This window comes from Fundulus heteroclitus, chromosome 19 (assembly GCF_011125445.2).
Source record: "Fundulus heteroclitus isolate FHET01 chromosome 19, MU-UCD_Fhet_4.1, whole genome shotgun sequence".
In the NCBI taxonomy this organism is placed as follows: Eukaryota; Metazoa; Chordata; class Actinopteri; order Cyprinodontiformes; family Fundulidae; genus Fundulus; species Fundulus heteroclitus.
The window spans coordinates 11,707,549-11,730,853 of record NC_046379.1 but is presented as its reverse complement, the minus strand read 5'-3'; the positions used below and the strand labels follow the sequence as shown (position 1 = coordinate 11,730,853).

Genomic DNA, 23,305 nt, shown 5'->3' with positions numbered 1-23,305 from the left:
AGGGTTAGTGGGACTGTGCCTGTTGTCACATTACAACTACAAACTTCCATTTACTGTGTTGTAATTGCATCCAAAAGATGCACATAAAGTTGTGCATCCCCCCAAGTCAATACTTTGTAGAACCATCTGTTTTTTTGCCATTGCAACTGTAAGTCTATTGGCATGTCTTAACCAGCTTTGCATACGATTTCTATTCTACCCCTCTTTTTTGTCCAAAACTGTCTTAAGATCAACCAGATTGAATGGGGAGCCTCATCAGTAACCATTCATTTTCAACTCTTGTTGAAAATATTTTTTTGAATTCAGGTCTGGATTGTGACTGAGCCAATTCTATCAACAAAATATTCTTTGATCTCAACATTATATCTCTGCCTGAATGTTTAGAGCTGTCCTGCTGGAAGGTGAAGCTGGACCTCTGCAGTTTTTCCTCCAGGATTGCCCTGTTGGCTTCATCCGTTTTGATGAGCTTCCTTAATAATCTCTTTATCTTGTGAGTGGACAGCCATCTCTTGGTAGGCCTTCTGAAGACCCTCTAGACATTATTAGAACAGAATCACACCAAAGGGAGATGAAATTATGCCTCTATTTTCTTATTTTGTTTGTAAAAGGGTTTAAAGACCATCTATGGTTTTCCCTCCATTTCACAGTTCAAGTGTCATTAAAGTAAGGCAAAGATAGACATAGAAACAATATGTCTTTAAAATCTAGGCTTCCATTTATTATTAGATAATAAAATAATACGTTCTTTAGCAAGTATCAAAATTCTAACCTCAGATGAACATGTTCAGTTTAGTTATATAGTTCCAGTTCACAGCACATGACGTCTCAAGGCACTTTGCAAAAAAAAAAAAACAAAGTCAGTTCAGTCGAATCATTCCAATTTATCCTAGTTTTTAAACAAGTTCAGAGTATTTAAATTGGTTAAAAGGTTTTCTATCTCTGGAAACTGTGGTAGGAAAGTCAAACTATAACTGACCTCCAAGACGTATTGAATAAGGAAACGGTGAAGTGGTCAAGTTCCAGCACCTTATCGAGAAAACAGAGCAGAGATTACATGGAAGTAATCGCACCCAACAGTCTGGCTGCAGCCTGTCTGCCCTGATTCTGACTCCCCTCCGTCCTTGTCTCTCTGAATACCTGACGACAGCCTTGCCATGTGACAAAACAAAGTCAGTCATATCCTATTCATTATCCCGCACAGTAAAAAAGCCAACATTGACATTGGCAATCAGCAGCTAGTAGAGCTGATGTGCAGTTTTCGTGTCTCTAGTGCTCACATGTTTGAAGAGGCATCAGGTCATAGTGACTTTAGGATAATAATCCAATAACAGAAACCCAGCAGATTGCAGTCACTCCTCCTGGATAAGCATCTAGTAACAGTGGAGAGCTGCTTGCATTGAGTTGTTGACTTTGCAGCAATCCCTCATACCGAGCATCCATGTAGTGACAGTGGAAAGGAACACTCCCCTAGACCATGTATTTATTTACTTTTTCTGAAAAAAAAAGAAATATAGCCAAAGCAGGGTGTGCAAAAGTTAAGAAAGCAGACAAACCACTGTTGTTTCCCAAGGAATTAAGAGGTTAAGTAGAATCCAAATAGTCTTAATCAAATGCATCTGATTACAAGATTTCCACATGTATTATATTATACCAAAAAAAACTATTAAACATGTTGTTCATAGTGGTGGGGAGTTGGCAATCTGGATTTGTTTGCAGACTCAAAACTCTGGTTTCTTAAAGTAATTATTTGACATTTATAGTAAAGTTCTCTAGCAATAAATTTGAAGCCATCTGTTCCAGTGCTGACGCTTGGTCAAAATTTGGTCATACAGCAGTACATTGATCTTAAAAACATCAGCAATTCTACAACAGAATGGTTGAAAAAGAAAAGATTAAACGCGTTGAACTTGATCAAAAGCCAGAAGCTTTAAAATAAGGTGCTGTTTTTTATTATGAACTGTTCAGACTTGATGAAAGTGTAATTACTGCCACACTCCAGCTAAGAGATTGAAACCAAAGATCCAGTCAAAAGGTCAAAGTGTTTCGTGTGAACCCACCAGGGATGTTTCACCACAGGTCACAGAGGAGCTGACCTCAGACTCCTAATCACCGACAACAGAAGAAAGTGCAGGAAGTGCTGGAAGACCCTGCAGGAGCACAGGAAAAATACAGGGACTGCATAATGAGTGCATTCAGTTTTTAACAGTGGGGTGTGGGGTCTCCAGTTTTGTCCCAATCCTACAGCGCTGTAGTGTTTTTCTCTGAAGATGTGCGTGTCTGTTTGAAAAGAACTGATAAACCTTGAAACAGCTCCCATAGATAGCTGCTTTTTTTCAGTGAACGATTCAGGGTGTAGCTCATTTATCTGACAGCTAACTGTGGAAACAAATCTGGCAGTCAACAAAAACACTTTCCAGAGGAGAAGGTATTTTGGCATCCAATGTCCACATCATCCATTTGACTGTGTAACGCAGCCTAAGTCACGATTATTGGCTAGAGATAATGAAGGCTGGTCAAAAAACATGGCAATAATTAAGGAAAACAAAGAAGAGCTTAAATACAAGACAAATGCCTGTAAATCTTTTCACAGAAAAGGTCACAGTTTTAAAGCAATCATAGTCATATTATGTGACTAAGAGCACATCAGGTGTGTTTTCTTCCCCTGAACTGAAAGTACCCTCAATTTCTTCAGAGAGCATTTTACAATTTCCACATGAGCTTGGATTGAGATTTGATGTGAGCTGCAGTCTTTTTGCCCAGGTCCCCATTGCAAATAAGATTTTGATCTCAGTTGGGCTTTCCTCTGGTTAAATAAAGGAAAATAAAATGAAATGAGTAAGTTGCAGCCTCCATAGACTTCTATTGTTTAATATATTTATTGATATCTTTACAATGGAAAATTATAACAAAATAACACTCAACAAACAACTAACATTCCTGTAAAAGCTCTCACTTGAGGTATATAACTAAAAATTCAAACCAGTTTAGACAGTTCTGGCCAGTTTAGATCAATAAAGATGTGTCCAATGATATTTAATGACATAAAATATGAAGGAGATTGTGTCTGTTCAGCAGACCAACAAGAAAAAGATAGACTGTTTGAAACTAGAAAACAGTGAACATTCCCCCACTGTAAACATTCAGAGGACAGAAAATCACTGCAGCATTAACTAGTCTAAACTGCAAAGGTTTTGAACAAATGTCAATCAAAGCTATTTAAAAATCGATAGATAAGTGCTGTATTCTAGATTTCATCCAGAAAAAAAGTTTTGCTTAATAACTAAAAAAAAAGTATAAAGGTAACAGTTAAGTTGAAAATAGTATTTGAAACATGCTTTTTGAAATCATCTTAAATATTCTATATTTTATATGCACGTCATCTTTACTGATGGACAAGTGGAGCCAGCTGAACCATTTGGAAGATCAAGCTCTTGCCAAACCCGGTCGGGAGAAGAGCGAAACCATGGTTTCCACTAACAAAAGCCTTCAAAGCCATTCTCTGGTGTTCTTTTAAAGAATTAATAATCGGTAGATTGGACAACACTGATGAAAAAGCAGCATTAATGTTACCGTCTGCTTCCTCGCTGCGAGCCGCCATTGTTGTCTGAATGCAAACAGTCACTTCTCTCATACGACACAGCTACAAAAGTCCTGCCCTCGATCCTGACTAGCTCGTCAATTTTATGTGGTATTGAAATCCCTCCCAATGGCAGCGATTCCAGATGGATGTGTGGAGCTCGGTGAAACTACATCCTTCTGGCGAGAGTCAGGTCAGTGCATGTCAATAAGGACCAAAAAATATCCTCAATCAGAAGGTGGTGCCAAACACAAAGGAGATGAAGAAAACCATGGTCAGATCATGATTAGAAGAGGGGGAAAACAACAATGCTTATTTTATAGAATTACAAAGAGAATAATGCTGTTGTTTCTTTAGTGGATAATTTCTCATTGAGGGACAGGAAAAAAAGCGCATTGCCATTCTGGTGAGAAATCACTTTTCGCTTCTTTCTTCTACTCCTCCTCTGACTGGAAAGTGTATAAACCAGGAAAGCTGATTTAGCATAGGAACCTCGAAGGAACCACAACCTTATCCGGGCTAAGGAGCTATAAGGAATCCAACAATGTTTTGTGCTACAGCCTACCTACGGGAAATTATTGAAAATGGCCAGAGAAAAGTGAGTGCGCACTTTGTAGTTCATTTTTCGGAGGGCTGTAGACTCGCATTGTCCATGTGCGTTTCCCTCACGTAATGATGTCAGAGTTAAAGGTTGTCCGAAATTGACACAGCAGTCTGAAGCTCCTTTCCTCCCTACGATGGAGTTCTTACTGTTGACTCCATGAAAGGGTAAGAAACAGGAGTTATAGGAGCAGGTGTCAGGAGCTATAAATAAGGGTATTCTGAAGGAGCCATAATTTGAGCCAAAGCAAACATGGCAGAGTCTGGATATACATTTCAGATGAAAATAAATAAAAATGGTAAAGCAAAGTGTAATATCTTTTTCAAGACCAGTTCAACAGGTACTTTGTGACATAAAAACCTGGATTATGATCCACTACTTACAAGTCTTGATTATTCTTTACAAGATAAATTATCACACTGGTTTTGTTTTCTTATTAAATAGCTATATCTAAAAATGAGCCAGTCTTCTGAATGTCCCTTTGAAAGAAGTTGATCTACCAGTTAGATTTTTCCAGAAAAAGTCTGCTTTAAATTATGTCTCCTCTAAGCATGACAATCCTGGCATTGCTAAAAATCAACGAGTGACTGTTTTGCATTCACAAAAGTTTTGTTTTGTAGGCAAACGTATGTTTTCATTGGACATCCTGCAATTAATACTTTCTTTGGACCCACACATTTTATTTCCCTCAGAGTCCCCAAAATTTAAATTATTATGATTCTGACATTATATTATTGCATATTTGGGAGATAGAGTGAAGCAAAAATAAGAATACAACACAGGCAAATTAAAAAAATAAGTGTTTCAAAATACAAAAAAAACGGAAATGTGAATAATAGTTTATAAAACTTGTGCGTTCGGGTGAAAAAAAGCAGAGTATTTGCTCTTTTCACAGCCAATATTTGTATAGAAAATGTTTACAGAGAAAAGGTAAAAATACTCAACTTTAATTAAGCTGAATGAAAACTGGTCTTAAGAAAACATTTGTTCTGGAATCTGCACATTGGCCAGCATTTCCCATGTCAATAAACTCGCGGTGGTGTTGAGCAACACGCCGTGTCTGCAGAGAGGACTGAGGGTGAGCCGTGATTGGTCCGCTCCGGTGGGTGTTTCCGCATTCCGCGCGGAGCAGACAGCAGGAGCACAGGCAGTCGGGTCTTTGAAGACACCTATTGAGTCATTCCCAGGGGAGCCAAGGACTGAAACCAACAGGGAGGGATGCCTTACATGTTCATCAGCACGCAGATCCGCCTGGTGTGTATATAACCCCACAGATATTTCACTCGCATTGCTTTTATAAAAGCATTGCTTAGATTGGAGGTTGCAGGATTTGTTTATTTAGCTTCTGTGACATGAGTGTATTACTTACTCGAACTTTATATTCATCTGAAGGCTTTTTATTCGCTGCATGAAGATGAAAACAAGCAAGCCTTCATACGTATGGAGAGTCCTACTCAAATTATATAAAATATCTAAATTTGTACACAAATGCATGGGTAATGTGTTAAATACACAAATCAAATATCAGTTTTATTATTTAAATTGATATGTCCTTATTTATTTGTTCAATTATTCAATTTTTGCATCTTATGAAAACCCAAAATAAAATGTTCAATATTACGTTAAACCAATAATTAAAAAAAAATATCATTTTTAATGGTGGTGTGTCGTTGTGGTGAACAGCCTGTGGACCTGCTGAGATGCTAAGGAAGCCCGGGTTGCTTTACTTGCTTATCTGTATTGTTGGCTCTGGTGTCTCTCATCTTCCTCTTGACAAAAAATATTTTCTAGATTCTCTCTCTCTCTATGGGGTTTAGGTCAGGCTAGTTTGCTGACCCATCAGCACACTGATACCAGGGCAACTAAACCAGGTGTTGGTATTTTTGGTAGTGTGGGCAGGCGCCAAATCTGACTGGGAAATTAACTCAGTATGTCCAAAAGGCTTGTCAACAGAGAGAGTAGTAGGAAGTTCGCTGATGTGGTTCTCCAATTCATCTCTGATCGAAGCTTCCCACCGGACCTCAGACAATTTGCTCCTGCACCTCTCCACTCTTCCTTCAGACTCAGGGTTCTTTGATTTCCAAATAATATACAAAGTTTAACTTGAAAAGAAGAATGAGCAACAGTCTAGGTCTTATTTGTCTTTATCCCAGTAAGGACTCTTCTGATGCTGTCTCTGATTCTGGAGTGGCGTAAGTAAAACAATGCAACGCTTAGCATGTGGTGGCTCTTTAAGGACAGACTCCAGCTGCAGTCAACACCTTGTGAATCTTCCCCACACTCACGAATCAACTTTTCTTCGTTGTCATTCAGATTAGCATCAAAAATACATATCTGACTGAGATTTCATTGCAATAGCTCAGGAAATATGTTTCACATTTTGTAAAATGACAACAAAACTAACTATAAAACAATAGAAAAATATGCACAAATGTTAAAAAATACTAAGAAGTGTAAACATACTGTGTGAAAGACTTACAAATTGTGCATGTAGCAAGCATCTGGAGACAACATGATCCTATACCAGGCTTTCGAAGCACTTCATCATGATCAGAGCGAGTGCTACTGGGCAGTAATTATTGAAGGAAGAGATAGTTGGGGGTTTTTTGTTTGTATTTTAGTTCAGGGGTGATTGTGGCAGCTTTCAGACATGATGGTATCACAGTCTGGGCTAGCGAGATGTTAAAGATGTCTGTGAAAACACCAGCCAACTGGTCGAGCACATCCCTTGAGCACCCTTCCTGGAATCTTATCCTGGCCAGCTGCTTTCCTTGAGGTCTCTCTCTTCAGGGTTCTGCAAACATCAGCTGTGGCTTCCTCGGGGCGAGGAGTAGATCACTTAGTTCCAATTGTATCTGTACCATATGTTACAGCTAATCAACTATTTATGTATTTACTGTGTTGTTGCACATTTGCCACTTGATACAGATTGAAAAAGGAGTCTTTTTAACATTTCTTTCTTGCCACTGTCTTAAATATTATTCCACACGTTGCACCTATCTCTATCTCTTTTGTTATGCGTGTCCATTCACTAGTCTGCTCTGCCTCGGCAAGCTAATTCTATAACCTCTGAGTATTGGATCATCTATTTTTAGCCTGCTCTAATATTATTAGATTATTATCCTGTAGCTACCACAGGGCTGCAGGTGAATATGGAGCCATGGCTGCACAAATGACAGCCAGTGGCAATTTATTTAATTTTTTTTTAGAAAATAATACTACTTTGAATGTCATGTGCTCAACCGTTATATTTCAGGAGACCGGCCCAACGAATGTAGGAGACGAATTTTCTGATCCAGCCGTCATGAGTTACCTGGGTGCGAGAAAAACAACCATGCTGGGAAACAATTTGTGAGTGCTGCAAATGGGAACACTTATGGTGCTTTGTGACATGCTGCAGATAAAATCTGAGGTTAAAATGATCCTGTGAAACTACATCTATCCCCGCCATCATCTGACGGACTAGAAAAAAAAGTAATCTCCACAGGCACTGTTCCAACGCTGACCTCCACAGACATGCAGAGCAGAGCAGGTTTGGTGAGAATCTGCTCTCACGGGGCCATATGTCTTAATTCAGATGGTTAAAAGTGGTGTTTCTTTCTTTTTGGCTGTTAAAGTGCGCATATTGACAGCAGAACTGAGATCAAGTCAATTGGCTGGAACACAAAAAGTGTGGTTGAGGAAAGCTCCTGCTTCACAGATTTAGAGTAAACCGTTCAAGGTGATGGAATACAGATCAGGGAAGTGTTGTCATTGGCAATCTGATTCCAATCCTTCTGGGAAATGAACCAAGGCGTGGAAGGAAGTGAATGAGCCCCAGAACAGCAAGCAGCGTTTACTGAAAGAGAGAAATCCCACATCTGTGCAAAGCAGAATTACTTTGTTTATGCTTATTTTAGTTCTGAATACCATGTGGACGACCCACCTCGCCTGGTGCTGGACAAGCTGGAGAAGATTGGCTTCCGCGTGCTGTCGATGACGGGAGTGGGACAGACGCTGGTGTGGTGTCTCCACAGAGAGACAGAGTGATTTGTCATTACGTAGCCTTAGAAAAGGACTGATGAATTTAGCAGGGGAAAAAAAAAAAGAATAAAACCAGTTTTTTGTATTGCTTACCTGCTTTACGTCATGACCTATTTACCACCACAGACAAGAGAAAGCAACTTTAAAGCTGAGATCATTCTTTGCCTAAGGTTTCTGACTGAAGAGTTTGCCAGAAATAAGGTATAATGGAAGCACATTCCAGAGATTTAATTGCACCATTTGCTATTCATGTTTTTTACTGCAGGTGTGTCAAAGGTTATTTGATTTTTGTCTGTTCTTGTTACTTCATGTAAACAAACTCTCAAACGAAAGAACTGTGGTTGTTGTATTTGTGGTCAAAGATCTTTGTAAAGTAAACTCGGATTGTGCTTATAAATAAATAATGTGAAGATCTGAGTTTTTTTGTGTTTTCTTTTTACAAAAATGTAATAGTAAATATGAATGCATGCATTGCCTTGCAGAAATGCTGACTTTTTCGCATTTTATCACAGTGTAACTCCAAATGTGAATGTATTACTGGGATTGTATGTTCTACTACACTAATACAAATTACCACATATTTGTGAAGTGAGAGGAACATGCCACTGAAAAATGTGGCCTTATGTATTAAGCCCCCTTTACTTTTACATGTATTTTTAATTACATGTACATTAAAAATATTTAAAGTCTTTGTTTCTTGTAATTTTGATGGTTATGTCTTCTGTCTGGATGATATGATTGAATTTGACCTTGTAAAGCGCCTTGATATGACGTGTGTTGTGAATTGGCGGTATAGAAATAAAACTGAATTGAATTGAATTTAATTTAATTAGACATAATGAAAATTCCTAAATGTCTCAGAAAATTTGAATAATGCATGAACTCAATACATGGTTGGGGCTCTTTTTGCATGAATTACTGCATCAGTGCGGCGTTGCATGGAGGTGCGGTTCTGCTGATGTCTTCAGGAAGCTCAGGTTGCTTTGATGGCGGCCTTCAGGTCATCATGTCGGGTCTGGTGTCTCATCTTCCACTTGTAAATACTCCATAACTTCTCTATAGGGTTCAGTTCAGGAGAGTTTTCGGGCTGACCAAGGACAGTATATGCTAAATAGCCTGTACTAATGTAACACATTATCATTAGTAAAGAGGACTAACTTTGGATCGTTGAGCAACAGTCCAGTTTTGTTTCTGTTTAGCCCAAATAATACGCTTCTGACATTGTGTCTGGCCCAGGAGTGGAATGACATGAACAATGCAACATATAGCCCCTGTGTAGGATTCATCTGAGGGTACTGCTTCTTGATACATTGACACCAACCTCAATCCACTCTCTGTGAAGCTTCTACCAAATTTATGCATGGACTTTTCATGACAATCCTCTCAAGGCTGTGGTTATCTCTTTTCCTACCACATCTTTTCCTTCCACTCAACTGTCTATCACTATTTTGTGGCTTATCCTTCTTTGTACAGAGCGTCAATTGTTGTCCTCCGAATGTATGTCAAGTCGGCAGTCTTTCCCATGATTGTGTATAGGCCAAAATATGGCATTACATTTATACATTAAATATGTTTTTTAAGTGATTTATTTCCATAGACGCTCTTCATCCAATCTATTTGAGCTTGGTCCGTTTTGCAAAGAGTAGCCAGACAGGAAGACACAATTGTCACAATTTTCAGTTTTTCCCCCCCAAAACTTTTAAAACCATATAAATAATTTTATCTTCACATCAGTCATGCACCAATTTGTGTTATTTTATCACACATTATCTTAATAAAACACATCGCAACTTGTGATTGTAACATGATAAATGGTAAATTTCTAAGCATAATAATACTTTTGTCATCAAATAGAGGACTGGATAAACGTGTATTACATTCTGACAGTATCTTTTACAATTTAGGATGGGACACATCTCAGGCGTGACAGCGCCTGCTTCTGGGTGCCAAAAAACACTGGGTGGTTTCATTAGAGCGCCAGGTCTGCCAGCGTGAGGTGGGGCCAGCCCGGATCACTAACTCGCAGCCTGGATACGCTGCCAGCCCGCTCACAGCCAAACTCTAACCAAACCTGCCGCCCAACACGTGACACAGCTTCCACCTCCAGGCTGAAGACGAAAACGGAGAGCGCTAGCATCCACGGACGTGACTGCTGCGACGCCACCAAGATAATAAATCTCTCCTGAGAATGATGCTGCAACCAGGTCATCCTCCCCTGCTGGTTTGCATGCAGCAGCCCAAACCACCGAGGGCTCTGGGCAGTTTCGGTGGTGAATGCGCTTCCTGTGACTGTATTTCCTCTGTTGTCATTCAGACAGAGGTGGTGTGTTTCTGATTTTTTTTTTTCTCTATCACATTGCTGGGGTATTGGAGAAGGATACACATAAACAAAACCATGTTACGAGGGGATTTTGTGGGGAGGAGAGGAGCAGATGTCTCCCACCACACCACTCGCAGCTGGACGTTGTGTAACTGCGCTGTAGAGAGGCAGTGCAGGAGTGGCAGGGGGACGCATGACCGGATTGGTTGTTGCAAAGCTTCCATGTGGCTCATAAATAACACAATGACAGGAGAGAGCACAGTAGACACACCATTACGCCGGAGAGACGGGGAAAACAGGCTGTTTTGGCGAGATGTACGTTCCCAAGCAAGAAGATTATGTTACAAAAGTCATGGTGACCACAACAAGGCCTGACCCAGTGTGTGTCAAAGAATGGTAGCGTGTCACTTCACAGGGCATTAGCGAGCAAAGACTCTGAAGGATCTCACATGTTGCACAAGGCCGTTGTGAAATATCTAAGAACAACAAATCCAAAATTTGTCAAGGTCAATATCGTGGGGCAGAGCACATATTTCAAAGTGTGTTCTTTAATTTAGCACACCCTGCAGCCCCGTGTCATGATCCAGCAAGAGCAGAGTTGGAGGGGAAAGTGCACGAATGGAAACCCAGAAGTGCAAAAACACTAATGTTATTGCAAAATGTTGGCTTTATGTCCTACAATAACAGAAAAATATGGAAAACTAGGGGCCTGTGTGCTGCTTAGTACACAGAGTACTGAGCATAAGGTGAACATCATTCAACAATCAGTCTCCCAACAAAAACAGCTTTTACATAATCCTGAAACAACAATTCAATGCTTATGGGAGGAATCTATAGTGCTCCTTGCAAAGATTCGGGTGAATACACAAGTATAAAAGTGCTTTCTCATTGCGTTTCGATTTAAACGCCAAAAGCTGCAGTGCTGGTTAGAAGTTTACATGCACTTGTCACAGGCTTGAATGTGCTGTCTTCCTTCCATGGTGGAACAATGAGACATAAAACATAAAACTGTAATTTTAAAAAAAATATGTTGATTTCCTCTAAACCAAACAGGACCAAAGTTACAGGTTCAAATATATACATACACCCTCATTATTGTTCAAAATAAATGTTCTTTATTAAACTGCAGAAACAAATCGAACACTTTTTTGTAGCCGTCATCAAAGTTGTGTCATAATTCTTGTCGGACATTTAACCTCTCTCCAGAAGTTACCATTAGGGTCAGGGTCGGTCCCAGCTCTGTGCCAGCCTATTCTGTCCACGTCAAAGCCTGTTCTGATGTGCGTTTGTGATCCTGTGTCCAACACCCACCAGTGTCCAGGTTTCAGCCATGTCGCCTTTGCTTTGAGGGGAAGAGTTTGAAGGAAGCGATCCCCCTTCCTAAATCCACCCATGTTGCGCCATTCACCGGTAAACCTGATGTTAAGCTCGTGTCGCAGTGACACTGGTGTTCCTCCGTCTTCCAGGTCCTGACAGGCTTGTGCCTTGGGTACTCCTGGGTTAACACCCTGACAAATTTACTTATTCCTGATGTTTACAGCTCAGGTCAGATGAGTGAAAGTTTGACACAGCCGAGTGCTTCAACGGGAGACAACAGGTTGGTTGTTTAACAATCATACCACATTAAAAGAATGGCATCAAATGCAACATTAATTCTAGACCCTGGACAGCTCGCCAGGATCTCAGGTCAACATACAGGAAACACAAACATGCATACACACATTCACACCTAAGGTCAATAGCCTACCGCGCACGTGACGTCACCATCTCAAAATCAACGCCCCTTTTGCTGCTTAGGTAGGGCATACAGGTAGAGAATGCCCGTAGCAACCAGCTATTACACGCGCAACAGAAACAGCGATATGACCGACTTTGCAGCCGTTAAATTTTCGCAAGACGATGTCCCAGGCGCACGGATTACTGGTCGCACTGTCGAAGAACACACCAACGTTCAACTCAAACGATGGCTTGAGTGTCGAGGGCTTAAAAAGACCGGAAAATGGGCCGAGTTGATCGAACGGTAAGCTTTGTTTGTTTTTTTTCCTGCACGGCGGTCATGGCGTCATCGGCCGTTTTTTTGTTTGTAATCACCCTCCAGGGATCGGTATATGTTTAATGTTTGTCTTATTTGAAATGTTTTTGAGTAAGCTATCCTGGTAGCAGGGTATCAAGTTAGCGCCTGCTACCATGATAGCCTATATGCTATCATGGTAGCAGGCGCTTCATTATTAACATGTCGGCCACCAAAATACTCTTACCTGTTCACTACTTGATGTCGCTGGAATTGGGTCAGGATGTTCTTCGGTTGTGCCCTTTCCTCCGACAAAATGCTTGCTACATATGTACGTGAATTTGGTAACTTTTTCCGGGTTGAACTGTTGTGTAGGCCGACCGCCCTGGTCCCAGCGCACACATTTCTCCTTGGCAGTCTTGAAGAAAACATCCTTCATATGCGGCCGATCAGCGTAACTCGAGTCGCTGTTGCACGTTCCATAGCAACAATGTTTAAAAACCATGGTCTTAGACTTGGAAAAAGCAGTCATTTACCGAGTAAAACCAAGGCTAACGCACGTCTCTTTTACAGCGAAACAGCGGAGGACTATGCAAGTTTGCCCTACTGCGTACCACGTGATGTGACGTTACGTTTCTAAAAATAGCTCGCTCGCAGTACACCATTTGGAGAGACCAATTACCCAACTCTTTTGTTTTTGGACTGTGGGAGGAAGCCAGGGTACCCAGAGAAAACCCACGCATGCACAGGGAGAACATGCAAACACCATGCAGAAAGACCCCATGCCGGGATTATAACCCAGGACCTTCTTGTTGCAAGGCACCAGCGCTGCTTAAATATTTACTTAACAGCAGGTTTGTTAAACATGAGCCCTAGTTTGGAGCACTTTTTCACAAAGCATTCAAAAAGAAATGCTCAGCAGTAATCACTTGCAACTATTAAAGGCAACGTTTTAAGCAACGAGCACGCTGAGAACTCAATAAACAGCACCACAACTAAATAAAAACCAAGGCCTCCTCATTCTTGGTAGCGCATTTGCAAACAGAAAGCCTAGAGCAGCCATCACCCCAACCAGAAGATCTCAAATGGTGAGCCCCCAGAGTGAGTTGGCTTTTCCGCACGAGGAGGCCACAAGAATTTCATAAAAGCGTACCTACTGTTCCAATCAAAGCCTGATTACTGGTTTAACATGGGGCCGAAATCATTTCCTCACAGTCCCATCACACGGTCTGCGGTTTGGACTGCCACTGACCTATATCCGGGAGTAGCTGATCAAGTATGCAGGCAACAGCGAGGAAAGATTTTTTTTTACTTTTTTTTTTACATCAAAACTTGTTTGGTTGGAGTAACGAGGTAATAACTTGTCAGATTTGGCCACATAATGGGTGACTGATGAAAATTACATCATGGAGCTGTTTTGACTGCTTGTTTTGCTGCTCAGCCAGGCACGTCTGGCTCTTAAAACCCAACAAGAAAAGACTAAACACACGGCATTAATTGCCATGCAGCAGTGAATTTCTACTTGTTGGAATTATAATGAAAACGTAACAACACCATGAGCCGTCTCAGGACGATATGGATGTGATATTAACAAAGTCAAGGTTTCTGTGATTTTGAAAAATCTAAGACATTGATTGAAAATAAACCTTTCTACAATGTCGGACATAACTCATCTGGTAAAAGTGCCAGAAAAATATCTGAACACACAAGTGAACCTAAATAAATTGAATTTCAATAACTCCACTCACAAAGGGAAAGTCATAAATTTGTTATACCTATTTCTGTTTATTCTTAGGATTTTTGGGGTTTCCTTTCCTGTAAGCCAACAGAAACAGAAAGACTTGAAATACATGTGTCAACCTTCACTTCTTCAACTAAATTATTGGGAGAGAATAACTTTAGAATAATAAGACAAATGACAATTGATTGTTGATTCAGAAATTGCGGCCTACAAAGGTTTTGTGCTATAAAAAAAAACTGTGTGGTTATAGATTGCTGTATTTAGGCATATTACTGGAAGGTTGAGTGGAAGGAAAACAGTGAAAGAAAAAAAAAAGAGGCTTATGCTCCAAGGATTGTGAAGCCAGCCCCTATCCAAGAGTTTTAAACTTTAACACCTCAGTAGTGCCAGAGTGATCGCACCCACGACTCATTGATGCAGTAATTCCTGCCAAATAACCAACCCGTCCAAGCACGGATGGATGCTACACAGAACATTATTATACTTTTAAGTAAGCTGACATTTTTGTATATCGAAATTAATATTTATATAATGTTCTACTTTACTGACAAGCATGTTTTTTCAGTTTTCTTTAACTGTACGTTATGATTATCAGAATGAATAGAAACAAATGCTTGAAATCGTTCACTCTGTGTAATGAGTCACCAGCACAAATGAGTTTCCCTTTTTTGAATGCCTAAAATAAATAGTTTTGGATGATATTCTAATTTAGCGAGATGCACCTATGTGAATATAGAATAAATTTAGAAGCCAAAAATCTGCTAAATATTATACATAAACAGACTGAAAAAAAAAAAAATCAGAACAGGTTAAGTTGTAATGCAAAAAACCATCAACTAACCAATTATTGACGGTTTTATCATTTAACTATTACAGACTTCACTCTGGTCCCTGTGATATGCTTTCTGTTTCAGCAGATGTATCAAAGCACCAAATGCAGCAGATCTAACATCTCTGCACCGCACCTATTCATCATATGTTATCAATAAAAACAGAACACAGGACGATAAATGAAAACACTGCTTTGTTATTTTATTAAAAAGGGTTCATTTTGCACACCGCATGTTTACATTAAAACAATACCAAAAAGACAAGATGCCTTATGAAACTAAAGCTTAAAACAGTCAGTCTGGTGCTATGACTTTGCAGCCTCCTCGTCGTCGTCCTCTCTCTGCATCTGCTCGATGAGCCTCTGACGCTCTGCGGCCTGCCTCATCCTCATCATCACTATCGTCTCATAGTCGCGCTCTTTCGAAAGAGAACCCTGTAGAAGACAGAGAGTGAAACGGTCAGGCAAGGAGGGTTTGTTTTAGTATAGGGGACTCAGGGAAAGGCCATTTTTGGTTTGAATCTCAAAAAGCCAAAGGTCTGTTTTAAATATAAGACAGAATGAAAGAAGCATTGTTAGTGTTCGATGTCTGACTTTACAAATGGGGGAACAGCGGGTGCACAGGAAAGACAAACTCATCTCAGTTACCAGCAGCGTGGCAGGGAGACTGAGTATGAGCTAGCTGCCCAGAAAGACGCTGTTGCAGGACGATTCTGCAGCCTGAAGTCATTTTACCTAAACATCAGGGCCGGAAATGGGTCAGACAGTCCTAACTATTACGGTGTTGATGATTTTCTTTTTTTTTTAAAGGCTCAAATTCTGCTGGACATTCGAGAGATATTCTAAGACTAAGACGAATCCAATATTGCACCCACCAGCAATTAAAAGAAAATCCAGCAGCATGAAACACAAAAATAATAAAATCTTCGCATTGCTAACTTATGCAACATAGAACAGTGTTTGCATGATCACAAAGAAAAAGTAACTCTTAATGAAGAAAGGAAGTGCTGTATTAAGATATTTATTTCATCCTGATATGAAAAGAGTGGCTATTTATCTGCAGCCTGAGCCATCCTTTAGAAGTATTATATAAAAAAAATACTTTTTTGTGCCAAGAAAATGTCTCCTTACCAAGACAGGGATACGCAGGATAGAGTAGGCGTGTGTGTGTGTGCGTGCTTTAAAGGACATGAATGAGAACAGTTTGAAGAGGTAGGGTTTTGTCAATCTGATCGCTGAGCTGAGACATCTGGAAAGCATCACGGGGACTCCACTATCCATGTGCCGAGAGAGACAGAGGGTAAAAGTGAGGAGGAAGAAGAGAGCGGAGGGTCCGTGAAGGGAAGCTGCCCTCCACTCCACCCCTGGATTGAGGAAAGCTGCTATTATCATTCCAATAATGTGAACTCAAGCCCTCGTCTGGCACGCAACTATGAAATATCACGCGAACGCCATTAGGTAAATAAACAACTCCTGCATCTTCAAGCTAAATAAAACATAAACACGCATAAAAGAGCCAACTTGTCAAACTAACACATCCCTCATCTCTCACGCCCTCTACTGGAGACGATACTAAACTGCATCCTGAAAGACTGCGGCTCTATAAGGTTTTACCAACAAATGGTCCAGTAGTGTCAAAGGAATTCTGATCACTAACAGGTGCTATATGGGAAATGTGATGCATCTCTTCCCAGGATGGGGTGATGTTTCCTTTCCTGGGGTGTTAACATACAATTTAGATATTTAGCCAGTGCATCACCCTTTAACACGGAAATCCATGCGTGCCTGTGTGGGTGTCTGATACTGTAATGCTGGAACCCAGCACGAGTTGGAAACCACAAAGCAACACCCAAAAAAAAAAAAAAAAAAAATTGTAACTCAGAAAAGGTGTGATGTTACGGCCTGCACGATCATGAGGACTAGGGACTTGACAGTTGACCAGCAAACATTTCTTCACAGCCTCAAAAGATCACTGCTAAAAAATGAATATTCATAAAAAGTTTTGTGGAAGGAAAACACGTGGCAGAAAATGCAGCACAAGGAAAAGACTGCCTGGAGTAAAAGCTTCTAGAGCAGCCACACATAAACACTTAGGATGTGGGTGAAAACTGTAGCGTTCCCTGAGTCAAGCCACTCCAGAACCAGAAAGAAAATTAACAAGCATCTTATCAGGGCTAAGGAGAAAAGGACTGAACTGTTGCTCAGTCCAAAGTCCTCTATTCAGATTAAAGTGAATGTTGGGTTTAATTTAAACAATAATGTTATAAAGTCTGAAGGAAAGGCAGAGAGGCACAGCATCCAAATATTGACAGTAATTATCTGTGGTGCTATGTCAACTGCTGGTGTTGGTCCAAAGTCAAAGCAGACATCTATCGGAAGTCTTCCCACCCCTGACAAGCTTTGCCCTGACTGCCAAAAGCAGCAACATCTGAATTAATAACCATGGTTTCAATGTGCCAGATTAGACAGGAAACTGGCCAAAACTAAACCCCATATGGAAACTATGGAGTATGGTCTACTCTGAAGGACGATGAGAGTCACCAGAACTAAAAATGCAGACGAGCTGAAGGCTGCAGCCTGAGCTTGTTTAACACCTCAGCCGAAAGTAACTGAAACATATTTCTTGTAGCTCCTTTCAAAGCGAAAAATTTCTTCACAACAAAATACTATTTAAAACGTGATTAAAAAGGACAAAACAGAAAATTAGAAACAAGTATAAAATACTATTTAACAAGTGCCAAAGACTGTCTCCATGCCATGCCACACTGATGCAGTATATTAAGCAAGAAGTGCATCATGTGCATATATAATGAACATACAGCCATTTTTTTAAATGGCTGTATGTGTTAAAAATACTTTAAAAATGGTTTTATTTAATACTCTAATTTTGCGAGACAATAAATTATGAAGATTTACCATAGCATTTAGGCACAAGCTTAAAAATGAACAGAAATAAACACCTGAGATACATCACTGTGTGTATAATAAATTTCCTTTTTGAAATAAATTACCTTTACTTTCATTTTCAAATCTATGAAGATGATCATGCACAAAAAACATCTGAAAAATCATTCAATGAAGTTAATTGCATCTATGTTTTAAATACACTATTTTATTACCAAACATTTTTTGTTTTGTTTTGTGCCTTAAACATACGTGACATGTTTTGATGGTTACATGTCAGGTATGTTTTAGACAAAAATATGCATCTGATGACAAAATAGCACATGTGAAGATCAGCTATGTGACATCAGCACATTGCTGATCTCCCCTAACAGGCCAACCACGATCTGACCCCAGGCCAGTTATGACATGCTGAACAGCATCAGCTCGTTGAGTCAGGCAGTTTAACACACACACACAGCAGGAAGTCTCTCACAGAGCAGGTGGCCGCCGTGTTCCCCCAGCACGACGTGTCAGATCGACTTCGCATTACACCACTCCTTTTGGTGTGTGTGAAGCACAGGCGACTGCGTAAGTGTGTCTACGTGATAAAAACGACAAGTTAGAGCATGAGTACGATGAGCGTTTCCTGTTAAAATGCTTGTCATTCCACCCTGCGAGCGCGGCGGCGTGAAAGATTATCAAGTAATGGATTACTCACTGATACCAGTAATTGGAGAGCTTTATGTAGACACTGGCTGTGCCAAAAAGTGAACAGACTTTCAGAGCAGAAACAGGGTTTTCCCCCCCAAACAAGCCTTTTCTGTGTTTCAGGCTAACATTTCAGTCTGTAATGTACTGTGGTCAGGTTAATCAAGGGACTATTTATCTGGTGTGTGTGGTGGTGGCATAGCGTGTGTTGCTATGTCACAACCTCTGGACTATGTGATTTATGGGAGCCGAAGACTTACACACTCATATTTAGATATCCTTAGTGTGTGTGTGTGTGTGTGTGTACAAAATGTTGAAGCAACATTCCTGCGCAGACGAAATGTAAGCGTCGTTAACGGTAGTAAATAATCATCACTCAAATACTCAGCAGACGTACAACACTAGAGGCTGACTCAGTTATCCAGGTTCTGTTGGGGGAACTGTCGCTTCATGCATGCTCAGTATGAGGGATTGCTGCTAAGCCAACGACAATGCAGACGACTGTCCACTGTGGCTCTACGCTCTACCAGGAGGAGTGAATGCTGCTTGGAGAGACTTGATGCAATCTACTGGGTTTCCTTAGATAGGAAACCTTTTGACCAATTTGTATGATTTGATTGAACTGATTTTGTAAAGTGCCTTAAGATGACATATGTTGTGAATTGGCGTTATATAAATAAAATTTTACTGAGTTGGAAGAACAAACACTTCATGACTGAGGCTGGGAGTTTAAAGTAGAGCCATTCTTTCTCGGCATCAATAGGAGTCAATTAAGGTGAACTTATCATTCTACCCATTCTACGAAGTAAAACTGCTCAAGCTCAGTGAAATTGGATTGTCACATATTCTAAATTTGATTTATGAAGTTTGCCACGTTTTTTTTTTGTTTGTTTTTTTTACATTCTTCCACAAAAAACTAATTTGTAGACTCCATTCAGTCGCTCTAGTTAGAGAGTTATAGAGAAAACTGGGTAGGCCTCTCTGGTACAGCACTGAACTGGTTTAAATCCTACTTAAAGGACAGGGACTTTTTTGTGTCAGTGGCTAACTTTACTAGCCTCGTGAGACCATCCTGATCTCGCGAGCTTTCGAGGTTTCACTCGCAGATCAGTCTGGCTACTCTCCGTTAAAGAAAATTTGGAGCCGTTCACCAAACGAACGTCCAATCAGCGTTGGCTTTGAGGCGGGTTGAGGTGTGACGCAACGGGAAGCGCGTCAGTTCAGTCTAAAGAACATGGCGGCTTCAGCCGATGAAACTAGCGTTAGCGTGGCTATCGAGCAAGTTTTATCGGAATTACAGAGTATTTATTTGCTGAGCTAACGAGCCTTTACCTGCAGCAGCAAGAGTAGCTTGGCTTGTGGTTGTGTTACGAGCGACGACGAATCTGATTGGTTCATTTGGCCTGTCTATCACCAACATAGGCCAATCAGCTAACCAGTATTTTCGCCCCTTCCCAAAGTTACTTCAACGGAAGGTTTCCAGATGGATATGCGGAGCAAATCTATCTGGCGGAGTCAGGTAATAACTTTACATCAGAGACGACAAAAATCACATGTGGAGTTCCCCAAGGGTCCACCCTGGGTCCCCTCCTATTCAATATCTACATGCACCCTCTAGCTCCGATCATAAAAAAACAACATCAGCTACCATAACTATGCAGACGACACACAGCTCTACATCACCATGTCACCAGGTGACTATGAACCCATTCAAGCACTGAGTAAATGCTTAGAAGAAATCAATGCATGTATGTGCCAATATTTTCTTCAATTGAAAAAACAAACAAAATGGAAGTAATCATTTTTGGACCGATAGACGAGCGATCAAAAGTTAGCACACAGCTTCAGGTGCTTCAGCTAGGAACCACTGATCAGGCCCAAAAGCTGGGTCTAGTGATGGACTCAGACCTGAACCTCCACAAACATCCAGCCACAATTAAAAAGTCTGCATTTTATTACCTGAAAACTATTTCCAGGAGTTAAAATTGAATTGTCTTGTTACTGAAATGTGCTTTAATAATAAACTTGCCTTGCCTTGATGTATTGTGCTCCATGAGATGCTCAAATGCTTGGGATTTTTGCTTTTATAATCCAACCTCTGCTTAAAATGTCTCCACACCTTTTAAACCTGTCTACTGTGTTAATTTATCTTCACTATGCTGTTAATTCCTTTCATGTTCTCTAACAAACTTTCGAGGCCTTTATACAACAGCTGTATTTATAATCCCACACACATAGAAAGGACTCAATGTAATAATTTGGGGATTTGTAAATTTAAAGGGTAGTAATGGCTTTTATTTTGGGGCATTAAAGGATAATACTTATACTGTACTTTGTACTGTGACAAAAGGTGAAAAAGTTCAAGGGGTTACAAATACCTTTGCAAGAATTTGCAATTTCCACCTTTGGGGTAAAACAGAATGAAATGTAGTGCTTAGTTATCGGGATATAAACAAAATCAGAATTAAAATGTTTTCAGGGCAATAAAGCATTATGTTTTATTATATGAGCATGTGTGCTTATGTTCAGCATGTGCTTGTCGGTGGTCAATGTTTTAATCAGAACAGACGTCTGCTATATAGAGTCAGAGATTTCCTTTGGAATTTATAGAAGTACAAGAAATAAACAGTGAAATGAAAAATGGCTACAAAGATGTTAACTCCTGGCATTTTTCTTTTTGATGGATGGGCTTTAAAAAAAAAGAAACCATGAAAAAAATGAAATGAAGGGCCCCTGCCTCGCTTAATTTCCAACAATGTATTTTTGTAAAAGCAAACTTACATCTTTCATGTCCTTGGGTTCCTGGAAAAGCTCCCTGATTGGAAGAGATTCCTTATTAAAACAAATGGATTTGTGTAACTGGTGGAAGAACAGTCTTTAAACTCAAATTAAAAAGGTATCTAACTAAAATTCTAAATATTTCTTTAGATGGCAGATTTCTGCTTTGTTTTAACCTTATTCCTCATTTTAAGCAATTGAATGAGTTAGCGCCAACGCACCATTTGTCACTTTTTATTGTCTGTATTAACACAACAATTGAAGCATGATTGTGTGTCCACTGTAACATGATGTATTATTAAACCGGCTTTTCTAATTCATCTTAACAAGGAAGGACATTCACTTTCATATTTAGTCCAAAAGGAATAAAGCAGGGGGGAAGCAAATATCACAAGTCACATTTCTGTTGCCAACTTCTGAAAAGTTAAATATGACTCATCAGAGTGAGTGTAAATACAGCCAGGACATGAAAAGCTTTTCATGATCTAATGCTTATAAGAAGATAACAATGGATTTATCTTGCGTTCTATCACAAGAAAATTTCATCATTTCAATATCATGGTGGCAAAAGTGTTGTCTGGGCCTGCCTGTTTATTGTGCCAGGATGACAGAGATGCAAGTCATTAAAGTGAGCTTAAAAGCGACATGCCAAAAGGTCACGATGTCTGTAAAGTGGATCTTAAACGAAACTGGTTCAAGCGGCAACACATTAAACTGGTGTAAATAACATGTTCTTAATTACACAATTAATGAATGTAACTAGTAATATAAAAGTTTTGGTACCTGTTCTAAAACATTCAGGTGTAGTAACAGAGTAAAGAACGACACTCTTATCTTTGATCAGGACATGTCTGGACCATTGATATATATTACTGGATAGGAAATCCCCTATCCGCGGCTTTAGACGGTGACATGCTCACACAGGCACCACTGCTGTGCATTGAGTCTCGTCAACAAAACCCTGCTGTTCTAATGCGGAATGAGCACACACTGCATGTAACATGAAATCAAACAAAACGGTTGTAGCACTTCTAATTCTCATCTGATTCTTATAAAATAAGGCTCAAATTAAAGATGTGTGTCAAGCCGTATTCACGTGTATCCTATCCTGTAATAAATATCAATGGTCTGGACACCCTTTTTTAAAATCACAAAATTAGAATTATGCCCCAGAGCGGTACAGACAAACTATTCCTAATTCCTTCAAGGTTAAACTTACTGTGATACTTTATTAAAAGGAAATCCATAATAACAAAACTTTCACCCAAAAGGCTGCATTCAGAAAGAAATGTCAAAGCTTTTAATGACCAAGCACTGTCTTAGTTTAAAGAACTGATTGTTCGATAAATCCCAATCTCAGCATCTCTCTGCTCTGCTGTCAGATTCCAGGTTTTACTAATGGTTTTAAAGGCACAATGGGAGGCAGCTCTTTAGTCATCAGGCACCTCTCCTGTTGAACAATCTTTGTCCTTTACGCAGACCATCTGTCTAGCTTTAAGAGTGGCTTCAATGTTCCAGAACCATGTCTAAAGTTATACCCGCGCTAAGTCTAGGCTGTTTCGAGGAAATGCTGACGGATTTTCTTCACTAATATAGCGCTTTTTTACTCGGATTTATAAATTACAGTGCCTTGCAAAAACTCCAAACTTGAAAGTCTAAATGAATGTTTATGCACCCATTTTACAATTATACCTCTAAGTAAAGTCCAGTCCAACCAACTGCTTGCAGTAGTCACCTTTGTGTAATTTCATCCTAGTATAAATACCACCGATCCAAGAAGTCGTAAGAGGTCTATTGGATGTTATCAACCACAAAGGACCTTATTTCATTA

At 39.9% G+C, this 23,305-nt stretch overlaps 1 protein-coding gene across 1 annotated transcript; it reads left to right on the top strand.

Moving 5' to 3' along the window:
* Positions 1–5,295: 5,295 nt before the first annotated feature.
* On the top strand, positions 5,296–8,618 carry LOC105916581 (GTP cyclohydrolase 1 feedback regulatory protein). The gene is made up of 3 exons (XM_012851133.3): positions 5,296–5,432; positions 7,435–7,529; positions 8,078–8,618. Exons 1-3 carry the CDS (start codon positions 5,397–5,399, stop codon positions 8,205–8,207), a joined length of 261 nt encoding a protein of 86 aa, XP_012706587.1. The 5' UTR covers positions 5,296–5,396; the 3' UTR covers positions 8,208–8,618.
* Positions 8,619–23,305: the final 14,687 nt, after the last annotated feature.